This window comes from Rousettus aegyptiacus, unplaced genomic scaffold, assembly GCF_014176215.1.
Source record: "Rousettus aegyptiacus isolate mRouAeg1 unplaced genomic scaffold, mRouAeg1.p scaffold_m13_p_12, whole genome shotgun sequence".
NCBI lineage: Eukaryota > Metazoa > Chordata > Mammalia > Chiroptera > Pteropodidae > Rousettus > Rousettus aegyptiacus.
In genome coordinates, this window is record NW_023416287.1 from 81,917,278 (window position 1) to 81,932,037 (window position 14,760).

Consider the following 14,760-nt stretch of genomic DNA (forward strand, 5'->3'; position numbering starts at 1 on the left):
ATAGGTACATCTAAAGAAACAGAACACACGTGAATGTTCGATTCATTACTTTGTGTCTCTTCCTAAATTTGGTGAATAAATTATATTGTTTTTGAATGTATGGCATTTGCAGCCAGTAAGCAAATCAAAAAAGATTTAAGAGTTTAGATCTACCTTTCCTACAGTTCTTAAAAATTAAACCTTGGAATTCTCATTTGTTTTAGCTGGGGTCTCAGCAGAAGCCATGCAGACAGTCACCACGGCTCCTGATACTACCTCGGGGCCAGAAACCAAAGTCCAAGAGGAAGAGCACGACCTTGTAGATGATGACATCACGACCGGTAAGGAGACATCTTTAACATTATCTGGACGAGCCTTGTCCAATATTGGAAAATGCTTTTAGGTCATTTATAATGAGACTAAATATGTTGATGGGAAGGATGGAAACCTGCATCGATGGAGTGTTTAGTTTTATAGGACTGTTTAGTGTCCTTTTTGATCTTGAACTATAAAGGAGCGGAAATGTTTATTTGGCTTGCTCATTGTTGCTGTAACAATGAACCTGCTGGCTGTGCGTTTGATTTTCTGGAGACCCTCTAATTCAGAGGCTGGGATCATTACTAAAGCCTTGGAACTCGTAAAGGAATACACCTATCACTGTTGTGAAAGGTTTTCCAATTATAGGGTAAGATGTAATAGCAATATATGCAATATAAGCTACGTAAGGAAACTTTCAGATACACTTCGTACCTATATTATAGAAATAAATGCTGCTTTTAAAAGTTATTTACATTGCTCAGGTATTGAGCATTCTTATCTATGTTATTTATCACATAACCAGACATAAAGTAAAATGTAAGAAAGCTGTACAGCACCTATGTTTAGCCTAGCCTATCTTTTTATAGACTTAAAGCCGTTCCAATTACTGGATCTACAAATGCATTTGGGTCAACTTCTTTCAATGCACAGAAGATAAAAACAATCTAGTACAGGTTTTTATTGGTGTTTAGATGATAAACTTCTGTGGGGTTTTTTTTGGTGAGGATGGTTAAAATATAAAATCTGGTGATACATATCTATAATTATTATGAAGCAACAAGTATTAACTTAATAGTAATCAATAATTTGAAAAGAAGCATGCCCAGAAAATACCAGTAATGTTTTCAACAAAAATTAAAGGGAGAAAAAAACAGAAGAGTTTTTCTTTCTGTTAAAGCTCTGTGTGGCAGGTTCTTTACTATTACCATCTGAATGCCTTTAAAGTGTCTTCACTGGGAAGAAGCCTAATGATCTCCCTTGAAAATTTACAAAGCCCCATATCACAAAGTATCACAAAACCCGTAGCTTGTGCCACTGCTGCCAGTAAATAGTTGACTAAGTTGGGAGCATCTGGTTTTCAGGAAAAATGAGACGGTGGTGGCTATTACTTGTTATATTTGTTATTTTTAATGAATCAGTTCATCGATTAAAATCATCCACCTTAAATATACATTATTTCAGAAACGTTCGACTTTTCTGAACGTCATTTGCATGTCACAATTGTGGAATTTATTTCAGTAGCTACTAAAGTAAATTATTTTATTTGCAGATTTTTTTAAACTAGTTTTTGTTTTAGTCTATTTTTATTGCTTTATTTTATGTTTTGTTATATTTTAATTTCTCGTAAATTTTAAAGGCCTTCTATCTATAAAAAGTAGTGGTTAATTTATAGAAAAAAGACTGACTCAACTTGCATTCTGGAATAAAAGAAATTTTCAAGCACTCAAATAAGCATTATTAAATCAGTACATTGACATTTTGAATTATGCATCACCGAAGTCATGAAACAGCGTTATAGCACATGACTGTGCTTTTATTTGATTGTTTAAAAAAAAAATCAAGAAGCTTAAAAACGAAAATCTAGTTTTGGAGAGTCAATTAACGCTGTACAAAGTATATTTTAATCTGTAAGAAGTTCGGTTGTCCATATGTGACAAATGGCTTTTATCAGTTGATTTATTCATTGCATGCCATGGATACTAGAGGCAAGAATGGTCAATATCCAAAGAATTTAAATAACTAAAAAAAGGCTTCCTCCGCATGTCGTCAAAGCCACTAGCATGCTGCAGTCTGTAGGCCGTTCCGGTTACCTTCAGATTGTGTGACTTGATTAAGATGTGGTATAGATTTTTGGGAGGGTTTAGAAGAAAACCATATTTCTTTTTATTGACTAGAATCCTATATAAATTGCATTATGAAAAAGATGGTAGACGCATTGAGAGAAACCTGTTTCAAGCACAATAATCTTATTTTGGGATAGCCAGGATTGTAGAGAACAAATACAAAAGGGAAAACAGGTCACGTTAGCCATTCGCTTTGCAAAATCTTTTTTTTTTTTTCAAGTTATTTGGAAAAAATTGCTCTAATACTATTTCCTCATAAAATAAATAGAAATTATATCATGAAAGATATTTTCCTTCATTTTGAATGGATTCTTATTTGATGGCTACAGTTAAGCTAATTTGCATTAATTTTATATTTGTAGTAATCTGGAACTTAATTCTTTAATTAACTCAGTTAAACAACTGACCAAGGTAGCAATTAAAATACGAAGTATAACTTAGTGCTTTTGCCATAGGCAGAATATCTTTCTGAAATTTTTCTTTTGGGTGAGAATTGAATGCGGTATGAATATTGTCTTATGGCACTTGAATCTGTGTCTAGCAGCCTTTGTTAGTGTTCGCCTTATAAAAGAACCATGGATAAAACGGTGTTGGCTATGATCAATTGGAACTAATTAAATTTATTTGAAATGAAGAGTCTTAACTGGAAGAGAACAGCTGGAAAAACTGAGAAGAAAAAATTGAGTCTTGATTGAGACAATTTAAACCTCCTCACTGTCATTCTAAAAATATGCTGCAGCTTCTTTCTATATCTCTTTTTTTTTAAAGCTAATATCTATTGATCGGCTCCACAAAGTAATGCCACAGTGTGGCTTGGTCAACACACACACTCGGTTTTACTTAGCATTCTATCTTCAGGTTTATCAAATTCTTTTCTTTAACTACTTGTTTTAAATTACATATCAAAGCTATGTTAGCTATTTTTGCAGATTAATAGTTTTTAATGTAGTAAAAGTATTAAAATTTTTATTTTTTATATTGTGCAGTATGCAGGGGAATATACTTTAAGGGAACTGTTTCAGGTTTTGCAATACTCTATATTTAAAATCTATTTTAACAATAGTAATAGTATTTTCTTTAAAGTTAAATAAATGGCAGTAAGATTGTTTCTAGATGATTTATAATTTCAAAGTCACAGGATATTGCTATAAACCTGTGTGTTTGCTTTTATATGTATACTTTTATTTTTAGTATTATAATTTAAATGTTTATATAAACATAATATATAATCAATATTTGTAAATAATGTGTTCTTATTTTCATTATAATATTAATAGATCATAATTATATTAATAGAATAAATCTCACTAAACCTGACATACACAGAAAAAATTTTAGGTAAATCATCTATTTTTTTAAGATAGACCTTTTGGTAACTTTGTTAATTATCTTTATGTAGTTATCATCATAGTAAAGGATGGCATTCTGAGTGAGGATGGAGCTATATACATTCCTAAAATGTTGCATTTTAAAACCTCCCTCTAGTTGCAGGTTAAAAAGAATTTTGGAAGAGTTTTATTCACAAGTCTGCATGGTTCTGTTTAAGAAAGTCACTATATTTTTCTGAGGGTCATACTGCGGTGTCCTGCCTCTTGTTCAATATTGCAGGGACACAGACTGACCACATAACAGTGACAAAGGGTCAAGAGTCACTGTCAAAAAGAGAGAGGGCGATAGATCAGCACAGCTGACAGATTCAACTGCCTACAACAAAAGCATCAATGACATTTGAATCGGATGGGTTCGTTCAATTTTTTGTGGAAAATTTAAACATAATTTGTTAAAATAAAAAAGATGAGAAGTGTTACAGAGAAAAATAAAAATAGAGAAGGGTAAGAAAAATTGAAAGTAACATCTTTTTACAACTTACGATATCCACGCACTTTACTCTTGACTCTTACTACATTCCTTTGAAGTGGACACCAGTATTTTTCCAGCTGCAGATGAGGAAACAAGGTCAGAGAGGTCACTTTTATAAGGTCACATACTTAACAAGCCATAGATCTGGGACTTGGAGTGAGTTCTGCCCGATTGCAAAGCGTACATAGAGCTAGAGATAACGGAATAGCTGTTCTCCAGGTGATGCCTCTTTGGCTGGGTGGACCACTGCAGGAGAAGCCAGGTGGCTGGTCTGGGAGGAAAAGATGCTCAGAGGAAGGAGAGGAATCCTGAGTTTTTACAGGAGGCTTGACATTTAAACTCACTGTGGAATGAGAGTGCAGAATCGTGTTGTGTGATGGTGTACATAGTGTACACTCCAATGTAATGTGTTCAGGCTTATGTTTAAAGGCTTGAACTGGAGTGACTTGCCTAAGAAAAACCACAAAAGAAAAAGAGGCAAAAATAAGGACAAAAGATGGCTAATAAATACCATTCGAATGTTGTTTCTCTTTAAAAATTTTTTAGACTTTAATAAATAGGAAGTCTACTTAATATCAGTGTATTTTGACTGAGAAAGTGTTTGTGTAATTAAATGAATTAAATATTGTGAAGTATCAGAGGTGCCATAATATGAATTAATCAACTGTCACGTTGGTACCAATTCTGTCATTATGATATTTTCCAATAATAGCACTTTTTTTTTTTTTGCATGGATGTGTAGTGTGCATGTAATACTTCTGCAAGAAATTGGTTGAATAAATAATGATGGACATTATCTTGGGAAACTCATCTAAGAGAACACATTTAAAAATCTGGGACTTAAAATCACAATAACTCATTAGCATTTATTGAATATCTAATATATGTCAGGCTGTGCTCTGGGCTCTCTAATCCTTACAACTCATTGTGATAAATCTTCATTTTCACTTCCATTTTACAAGAGAGGAAAATGAAGCATAGAATGGCTAAGTAACTTTCCACAACATAGAGGCCCCAGATAGGAAATGGCAGAGTCAGTATTTGAATCCAAGCCATGTGCCTCCAGATCTTGTGCTTTTACATGGAAGTAATTTGTTCAAAACTGTATGATTTAAAAAAATTTTATAGGAAGATAAATATGTTCATTCTGACAAATCATTTTCTCTTTGTGTGATATAGAAACATCTATTTTAATTTTGGTGTAGTTTAATGTGTTACGAAGTATAAGGAAATATTTAAAATTTGAAGAAAAGACTTCCTGTTTTCTTTAAAAATAAACATAGATAATATAGGAAGATAACTTTATACATTTTCTGGAGAGAATTATTCTATGTTCATGGGAAATTATGCACATAAATATACCATACCAGCACATATATGATATTAGATTACAAAGGCTTAAGGTTTGGTTTTCAGATTTAATATTATATATTCTTTTTGATAGAGTAAATAGAAAAAAAGCAGAGATACTTATATAAGAATGTAGGGCTGCTAAAAAAAGAAAGCCTTTCATGTGAGTGGGTAGCTTCAGGGTGAACTTCAGGTTTGGCCTTTTGTGGGGTATATATTAATACCTCATGGATAAGAATGAATGGTATTAGATTGTGGTACACTATTGTATATCTGTATATTACATGAATTGCCCTTATAATTGATAACAAACCCATATGAGCAAAAGTTGTAATTCACAAAAGTAATGACAACAGTGTCTCAATTCACAGACTTTATGTCATACCTGTTAATGATTACTTTTACTGTGCAAACCTTGTTAAAGGGGAAAACAGGTTTTAAAACAGATGTGGGGTTTTGAAGAGTTCTTCCTGATACCTTAAAGCCACTTTTAATATACAAAAAGATAACTAAATTGACTAGCATCTTTGACTTTCTCAACGATTTCTTGGATTAAAGTTAACCATCAAGTACAAAGTCTTTTATTACTCTTAACTTGAAATTTTTAATCACAAGTGAGAGTTAGCACTTACTATTTGAAGTGAAACTAATCATGAGCCTGAATGTATTTTCTCCTCATGTGACATGCCGAAAGAAGAGTCTTCCCTTATAGGTAGGATAAAAATCAAGTGAGAATATTTAGCTGTCTTTATTCTTTTGATAACTATATATCCTAAATAAATATGGGTTACTTAAAGAGATTCAGGGAAACTGAACCAGCTACTTCCTCTGTGTCCTTCTTGTATAATATTTTTTTCAATGTCTTTGGTACCACCTAAAAGTGTAAGGAATATTTCATTTAATTCAACAAAAATCTTAATATGCCTCTTGTATTTTCCTATCAGCACATTCTAGGGAGGATTTAATACAGCAAGCATTTAGTTAAAAAGCTGATGGTCTAATCTAGAGAAGCTATATATTCACACAAAGCTGCGCACACACACACACACACACACACACAACATACATGCATGACATACATGTACATACGAGAGACTTTAGATAAGAGAATTCCAAGCACTGGGGATTAATTAAGGGCAGGCGTTACATATGGAGTAAGCCTGCATTTGTGGCAGAGGTGGACAGACATGGGAAAAGCTTTTGAGCTAACACCGTTAGTTTCGAGACTTTGAGACAAAGATTCTGTAGGGCTGAGAAAGATGGCCTGGCTGGGGCTGAGGGACTGGCAGTACCATTCAGGAGTGAGGGTCTGTTATCAAGTCAGACATGTTCCTGTGGAACATAGCAGATCTTACGTCCTGTGCAATACGTTACTTTAAAGAAAGAGTTATTAAACAGATATAGAAGGGATTTAAAATGTTGGTGGAATGTATTGACTTTATGCTTGATGTACTTAATTCTACTTCCATGGTGTTTCTTTTCATTTAGTAGGTATTTCTGAGCACCTACCAGGTGTTGAGCACTTAATAGGCACTGAGTATATGGTGAAGTTTATGCTTAGGTCAAGTCTGATAACTGGTTGTGTTTATTGTTTGTTGGGACATTTTTACCTGAAGAAGTATTATTCATGAAGGTTTAATAAACTCATGTTACTGTGATGTAAAAAAACAGGTTAAAATCAAGTAGACGAAAAGCAGGTTTGCAATAGTAAATAGTAATTAAAATATTTAAAAATATTTATTGTTGCGACACAGGCTGTGTTGTCTCATTGTGTTCAGACGTCAGCTTCCTCGCTCATTTGTTGTGTGGCCTTTTGCAAGTTACCTGACCATGCCAAGCCTCAATTTTCTGACCTGAAATATGAGGATAGTAAGATTGGAGAATTGGATGTGTGCCTTCTAGCAGAGGAACTGGCACATAATAAGTGCTCAAGAAATGTGATGTGACTCTTTCTTCCTTCCCCCATCCTTATCACCACTGTCGTCTTTAAGCAATTTGCTTTAATAAATAGAATAAATGTTTTGCAACTAAATTATGAATCATTTATAAATCAGTTCTTCTAAATGACTCGATGATGTTTTTTCTAGGTCATTTGATCATCACTCCCAGGGAAATAAATCTTAGACAAATTTATACTTTATAGAAATAAGCTACATCCAAAGTTCCATGCAGATTTTCAAAAATTACTAAAACTTAGCTTGTGAAATATAGATGAATTATCATATTTTCTTAAAGACTTTCATATTGTTTTTTTTTAAATTACATTTTTTGTCTGAGTTGAATCTGACCAAGAAGAATGAATCATTTGATGAAATAGAAATAATAGCAGTCTTAAAAAAGATATTTCTTTATATTTATGATAGGCAAGGGAGAGGTAATTTGCATATTCAGATCTGTGTTTGGCCAGTGGTGATCAGTGAGGAATGGGAGGGAGAGAATGATATAGAAAGAGCTTCTGAAGATTCTGATAACCATTTAGTTGGGAATCACTGCTAGGTTTATAAAAGCATCTTTAATATGATGAATCCTAAAGGATAAAAAAAAATATCTCCACTATACTATCATCAGTAGCCTTGCCAAGGAGAAGTATTTAAGGAAGCTCTCATACTTGCAAAGGATGCTTACTTTTTAGCTCAGTTTTTAAAGAGATATGTTCAAAAGTAGAACAAGGTATACCACACCAAAATATCAATTAAACGTGAGAGTAGTAAAAAGACATTTTCAGAAATGCTAAATCTCAAAAAAAAAAAAAAAAAAAAAAAAAAAAAACCACCTCCCGTGCTCTTATCAAGAACTGGTAGAGGAAGCGCTCCGCCAAATTATGGAGTAGCAACAAAGAGGAAGCTGGGGACCCGGTGATCCAGGTAACCTAGTTTATAAAGCCTGGCTCCCAGTTTTGTGCTTGCAAACCCTATCCCACTGTCTCGTGAGTCTACTCCTTAGGAACCTAACCTCAGGAACCGAGCCGTCCAGAGAGTCACACGGAGGAGAGAATTCAGGGAAACAAGCATTTGTATTTGAAGGTCTAGCAGCCCCTCACGGGAAGAGTCTCACATTGATGGGGTTAATTTTACTAAGGCTTCTTCAAATGCTCTGAACTGCGTACCTTCCAGGTTCTTGGCAGCGCCTGTTTTACTCACCAGGCTGGGCTTGATGTCTGCGCCCTCGCTTGCTTCCTCATATTCCAGATTTACACAGCTGGTGAGAATTTGCAGGTAACTTATTGAAACCTGTAGAAAACCAAGTAAACAACAACAAAGACAATTATTAACTGTAAGGAGGGGGTAAAAGTAATACTGAAAAAGTTCTCATGATTGATAAGCCACATGGTTGGACTATGAATAGCGTGCACATTATCATAAAAATATAAAGGTTGATTATGATATTATAGTTTTAATAAGAAATATGATGTAATAAATCGGGAGGCAGAGGAAGAAGGCAGAAGACAGTGTGCGTGAATGTGGTACGTGTATGTGAGTAAATTTGGGTGTATGTGTATCAGAGGAGAGAAAGGGAAGGAGAGAGAGATGGATGTGCAAATAAGTCATGTATACGTGAAGGAGAACCCCATATTTATTGACCATAGTGGAGAATTATAAGCCTAAAGAACGACACACCTAAAACTGATAAATTAGAAAGTAGCAACACGGGATTTTCAAAAAGAGCCTTAAGTGGTTTTTGCAGAGCGTAAAACGGGGATGGGGTTGCTGCTTTTTTGCATAACCTGTAGAACTATTTGAGTCTTTAAACAATGTATCATTTCACAAATTAAAAATTGAATATAAAACAAAAAATATTTTAAAGTAGAACACGGTGGCACATAACCACAGGTAGTGGTGAAAGGTGACATAAAATAATGCCACGACGTCCAAGCCAGAATGAACTGGAAACAAGCCGAGTCTGTGATTTGTCCACCCGCCTTCCCTTCTTCTGTTCCCTAGCTGTGTTCCAAAGAGGAGAAAGACAAAGGAGACAGCTCCACTCGGGTGCGAGATAGTACCTACGAGATGAAAGACAGGGAGAGACATTAAAAACGCTTAGTTGCCGTGAGTAGAGGGGTGAAGTAAACCTAAGATATTTTAAGTTAGTTTTTTCTCATGATCTCGTGAACTGCATCAAAAGGTTATGAAAACTTGCTGCTGTGGTAACAGTCACTCTTGGTTAACTTTGAAAAAGAAAGTATGAAAAATGAACGTAAAAAATCTGCAGATGGACAAAATACTTTATTTTTCAAAATAGGGGTAAACTGGATGTAAGACACTCTAAGCTGGTTACTGTACTGTTCAGATATTGCAGAAATCTGCAGTGAATGTTAAAATACAATTCGGGAACACCTAGAAGAGAAAGTGAGAATCAGTTAAGGTGCCCCGAGCCTCCCCATACACTGAATTTTATCACAGGGTTTCAGTTGTGTTGATTTTGTTACCATCTATCACCTAAAATAATTTTGATGTTTTGTTGTAAGATGTGCACGATTCATCATAAAATGACATTTATACTCTTCTGTGCTTTTTACTGCATACAATACACTATAGAATGGGTTCTTCTCCTGTTCATGGAAAGCTATTTCTCATGATAAATTTGGATTTTTTAGAATTTGGTTTGACATTACTTGTTACTGCCATTGTTCCCTGCACAAGTGTCATTGCTAACGCCTCACTCATTTTCTCGTGATAAATTTACCGACTGGCTTAGGGATTAGGGAAGAGAACTTCCGAAAAATAGGAAACAGTCTGTAAAGAAAATACCAGCAATGCAGCCCAAGGTTCAGTGGGACAACGGCTGTAGTAATCACTGCCACAGTGTTACCTTCCGGTCATCTCTGGGGACAGCACTTTGCACATCGGTACTTGTGATGCTAAGGTGAATGTCTGCCTCAATTACATATTTTCACGTGGAAGTTTCTGCACGTTCTAGTAAATAAGTGATCTTTTAGAGGGTCTGGCTTGATATCAGGGTGCACTTTTCACTGTATGACATGCAGAACATGGCACTCACTCTTTATGGTACAGTGATGGAGCCACAGATGTGTGCCCTGCAGAAAAGCACGGTCTTCGGTGTAGCCAGTCGGGCCTGGGAGAGGCCACGAGGGGGGTTCATGACACAATAGTTGAGCATCTTTGAACTTTAGGGAATTAGCCGGGCAGAAGGCAGGGGAGGGAAAAGCTTTCCAAGCTGAAGTCAAGGCTTGGGATGCAGCGCGCAGGAGGTGGTATAGCATTTGGGGTGAAGTATAAGTGGTTCACTGGAACTGAATATAGAGTGGGGCGGGGCCGGGACTGGCAGGTGATGTTAAAGGTACAGGCCGGGTGATGAAAGGCTGAGCCGCTGTATTCAGGGGACAATTAGGAAGCATTGACGATTTTAAGCCAGGTAAGGTTATAATCTGACTTGCCATTAGTCAAAACACACTGGCTGTAAGTGCTGAACATATTGGTGGGGGGATGTCAATGCAGGTGGGGGTGCACAGTTAACGAGGGCCAGGACACCAGGTAGGAGGAGGATGCCGCGGTGGTCCGGGCGCCAACTGGCAAGGCCTGACCTGAGGCGTTGCAGGAGCAGCTCAGCCGACGGGCACACAGAATGACCGAGAGCTGAATGCCATACTCCAAATTTCCTTAGAGCATTTCTCAGTTTCTTGTTTAATTATATTTAAAGCATTCTGATTATTGGAAGTTCTCTAGGTTTACAATTAAAATAAGTTAATGTTACCTTATTTTTAACAAAACATTTTGATGAAATGAATGCTTACATTTACAAATGTCAGTTGACGTATAATAATTTACATTGTCGTTTAAGTGCTTTATTATGAATTTGGTGTAGAGAATCTTAGTGTAATTCATGTGCCATGTAATAACCTCTCCCCATTTTTGGTATATTATCATATAGTTAAAAAACTATATGATCGTTTTTCATAATTTAGTTCATAATCTAATTCATAATCTAGTAGCTAGATTCTGGATCAGTCTTTTACCCAGTGGAAGGAATTCCCCATATTACAAAACTGCACGTAAAGGTTATCCAGCCTCTGCTTGCACGCTGCATTACTTTTCCACTGCTACACAATAAATCACCACAAATGCTGCAGTTTAAAATAATCTCACAGTGTCCGATGGTCAAGGAGTGCAGGCATGGCTTGGATATGTCCTCTGCTCTGGGTCTCGCAAGGCTGCAGTCAAGGTGTTGGCCAGGGCCGGGTATCACCTGAGGCTTGGGGCCTCTTCCAGTCTTCCATGCTAATTGGCAGACTGCAGTTCCTTGCAGCTGTATGACTGAGGTCCTCAGCTTTCTCAACACCATCGCATGGCCCTCTCCGTAGCCATTTTCCATCATAGTAGCTTACTTCTTGGAAGTAAGCAGGAGATTTCCTCTAGTGCCTGTTTACGGTAACGTAATTGTGACAGAGCCATACAATGTAACCTAATCATGAGAGTGGCATCCCATCACTTTGCTATATCTTTGACTGGTTAGAGGCAAGTTCCAGATCTCTGCCCACACTCAAGGGGAGGGGATGATACAACAGGTCGCCTTTAGGATTCTCTCACCACACGCATCTGTGCAGTTGTGGGGCTCACTGTTTACACTATCCTTCCTTCCATATTTTGCTCGGGGTATGTGTTTGTGTATGTGTGAGAGAGAGATTGTGAGAGAGGGAATTTCTCCCATGTCCTCTCTTTTTTCTTATGACCTGATTTCTAGACACTTCCCTCTTCATTTGTCTGTACACCCTCCTGTTTGTCAGTGGTATTCCTTAGAAGTTGACACCCAGAACTGACCACACTGCCCCTAGCAGACCACTGCAAGCGTTATGGGACTATAACTTCCCTTTATCTGTAGTCCATAATTCTAAAATTAAATTGGTTGTCGTTAGGAAGCAGCCTATATTTTTGACTGCTACGAAATATGAAATAACCTGAACTCCTCATTTTTATGCGAAGTACTGTTCATTAAAGTCTTCTCAATTTAGAGCAGGGCTTGATATTTATCCTTTTTGATTACTGGCTTGTCGGATTCAGCCCATCTTTCAGACTAGAATTTTTTTCTCTGCCGTCCAGTAGGTTAGTTATTCCTTCAGCGTTATGTCCTCTGTGAAGTGAGGAGCAAGCCTTCTGTGTGTGACATGCTGACGAGTTCACTGGGGACCGGGCCCCAGTGAGACTACTGCAGAGCTCCACCTACCCACCAGCCCTCACCTTACCATGTGGGTTCAGGTTTTCAACCTAATATAAACCGACCCTTTCGCGATGTCACCCGACTCAAATTTCCCCATCTTGTTCATAATACTCCAAGAGATTCTTCAGATGATTGCAAAAATCAGAAATACATAGCACATATGGACAATGTAGGTTTAAGATAATGAATTTTACATTCGTAGTATTGAGTCTAACCTACATACATTTAAAGAGGTTTTAAGTCATTCTGGAAATGCATTGAGTTACAGTAGTATTGGAAATATATAATTTTTTAATTAGCAAACAACAGCAGTAATCGTCCTCATGGTTTTCAGGGGTCACCTCCAGCATTATTGACTGAATGATTGTCATGTGCTAGAGCACGTATAACCACCTGCCCGTGGGTGTCAGGAAGTTGTATATATCTCAACAATATGTAAAACTTTCTATTTCAGACTTTGCATATGTTGTGATTTTCATGACAAGTATTTATTGATAAAGTATTTATAGGAATGTATAAATGAGTCATTTGTTTGATTTAAAACTTGCATCTTATGTTACTGTGTTTTAGCAAAAGGTATAATAAATCAGATGTGTATAAGATTATTTATGTACTATATTATTTTAAAGTATCACTTTAAGAAAACTTGGTTTTTGGGTGAAAGAATAAAACTAAGCCCTTTCAGTATTAATATCTTGATTCTTTTTGATACTGAGATATTTGCAGTTGACTGCATACGATTCAGGAAATATGTAAAGGAACTTAATATATTTATAAATATACTATATACTTTTTCAGAATACTTTAAAAATGAGATGTATTTTTTAAAGCTTCATGAGTTTAATTTTAAAGAAAAGAAGAAAAAGTGACAACTGATAGAAAAATTTGTGTAGTCATATACAAAGTAGTTAGATAGCCTGCTTACAATGTTTTATTGACCGGCTAAAGCCAAATTGAACAGATTTTTCCTTATTCTTTTCCAACTGGAGTTGGTTCTTTTTGAAGTAAAAGCAACAGGTGCAGTAACAGTACTTTCCTCTCATCTTTGACCAGGATTCACCTAAATTTTGGTGAAGGGTGAAAATGTGGAACAAATAAAACCATCTGCCACTACTAACCAACTAGCCCTTAAGCCACTGTTGGGCACAATGAGGGTGCCACAGGAGTCAGCCCCTGGACAGGGCTCCTGCTGGGCCTCATTTCAGAGGGTTGGGGTAGATCCTGTCAGCACACATTTGGGGATGTGATTCCCTCACCAGACAGTCGTACAGAGATCAAAGAAGCTTTTAATTTGTATTTAATTTCTCCTCGAGAAATCACCCACCATATCCAGCAATAACTATTGTATAAAAACAGCCACGTAAGTATGTACTTTTTTTGAAATCTGAAATAGACTTAATCTCTTCGAATGCTAAATATGAATATATTAATACTTTATTGCAGCTCACAATCTCTTTCTCATAAATTATAAGTAAAAGAAGATATTTTGTTTTATGTGATTTATGCTTAGTAGTAATTTTAATTTCTTTGAAAGAAGCCTTTCAAATAAAACTTCTGAGAAGGTGGTTTAGCCCATTTGTCAATGGGAATTTTATACCAACATTTAACTTCAAATTAGAATAAATAAATACTGTTTTCCTGAGACTATTTTTATTAGAATTTTTATAATTATACTTTTTATTTGTAAATTAATTTTAGCAAATTTTTAGAGTTTATAAAAAAAATCGCTAAGTATCTTATGAGTCAAAGGTGATGCCTCAGAGCTGTGACTGATAAACATCTGTCACAAATTTGCATGTACAACTTGTCCTTTGTTGGGTTTATGAGTTGACATGTTTAAATGACAGATGATAGTGCAGTTAAGTACAGTTTAATTTGGAGATGTTGATTTAAAAGTGGCTCACCATTTTAATCTTTGCATTTTAAAACAAATGTAGCTATTGCCAGTAATATCATTGGCTTTTTCCTTAGAGAAGAGGCATGAACACACAACACTGGTAACTATTTTGATTAAGCTTTTTATGGGCATGACCTGTAAAGAGATCTCAAAATTAGTCATTGTGACCATTTTGTGAGCTACTGTGGCCAGTCAGAAAAGAAGTCTATTGATTAGCAATGGCTGACATTTCAAAATGGCCGTGTAGAAAAATGCTATTGGATTTATTAATGCTTCTCATCAGCTGTAATCACCAACAAATTTAAGTAAAAATGTCACAAGCTGAATCTGTTTAACAAT

General features: G+C 35.9%; 1 protein-coding gene across 5 annotated transcripts in view; it reads left to right on the plus strand.

The window, feature by feature from the left end:
• WDR7 (WD repeat domain 7) overlaps positions 1-14,760 on the plus strand; it is a 274,160-nt gene that overhangs the window by 116,643 nt on the left and 142,757 nt on the right. For all 5 annotated transcript variants that reach the window (XM_016129135.2, XM_016129138.2, XM_016129137.2 and 2 more), the window contains one exon: positions 204-320. In XM_016129135.2, coding sequence (XP_015984621.2) covers positions 204-320 — 117 coding nt within the window. The remainder of the gene's footprint in view (positions 1-203; positions 321-14,760) is intronic.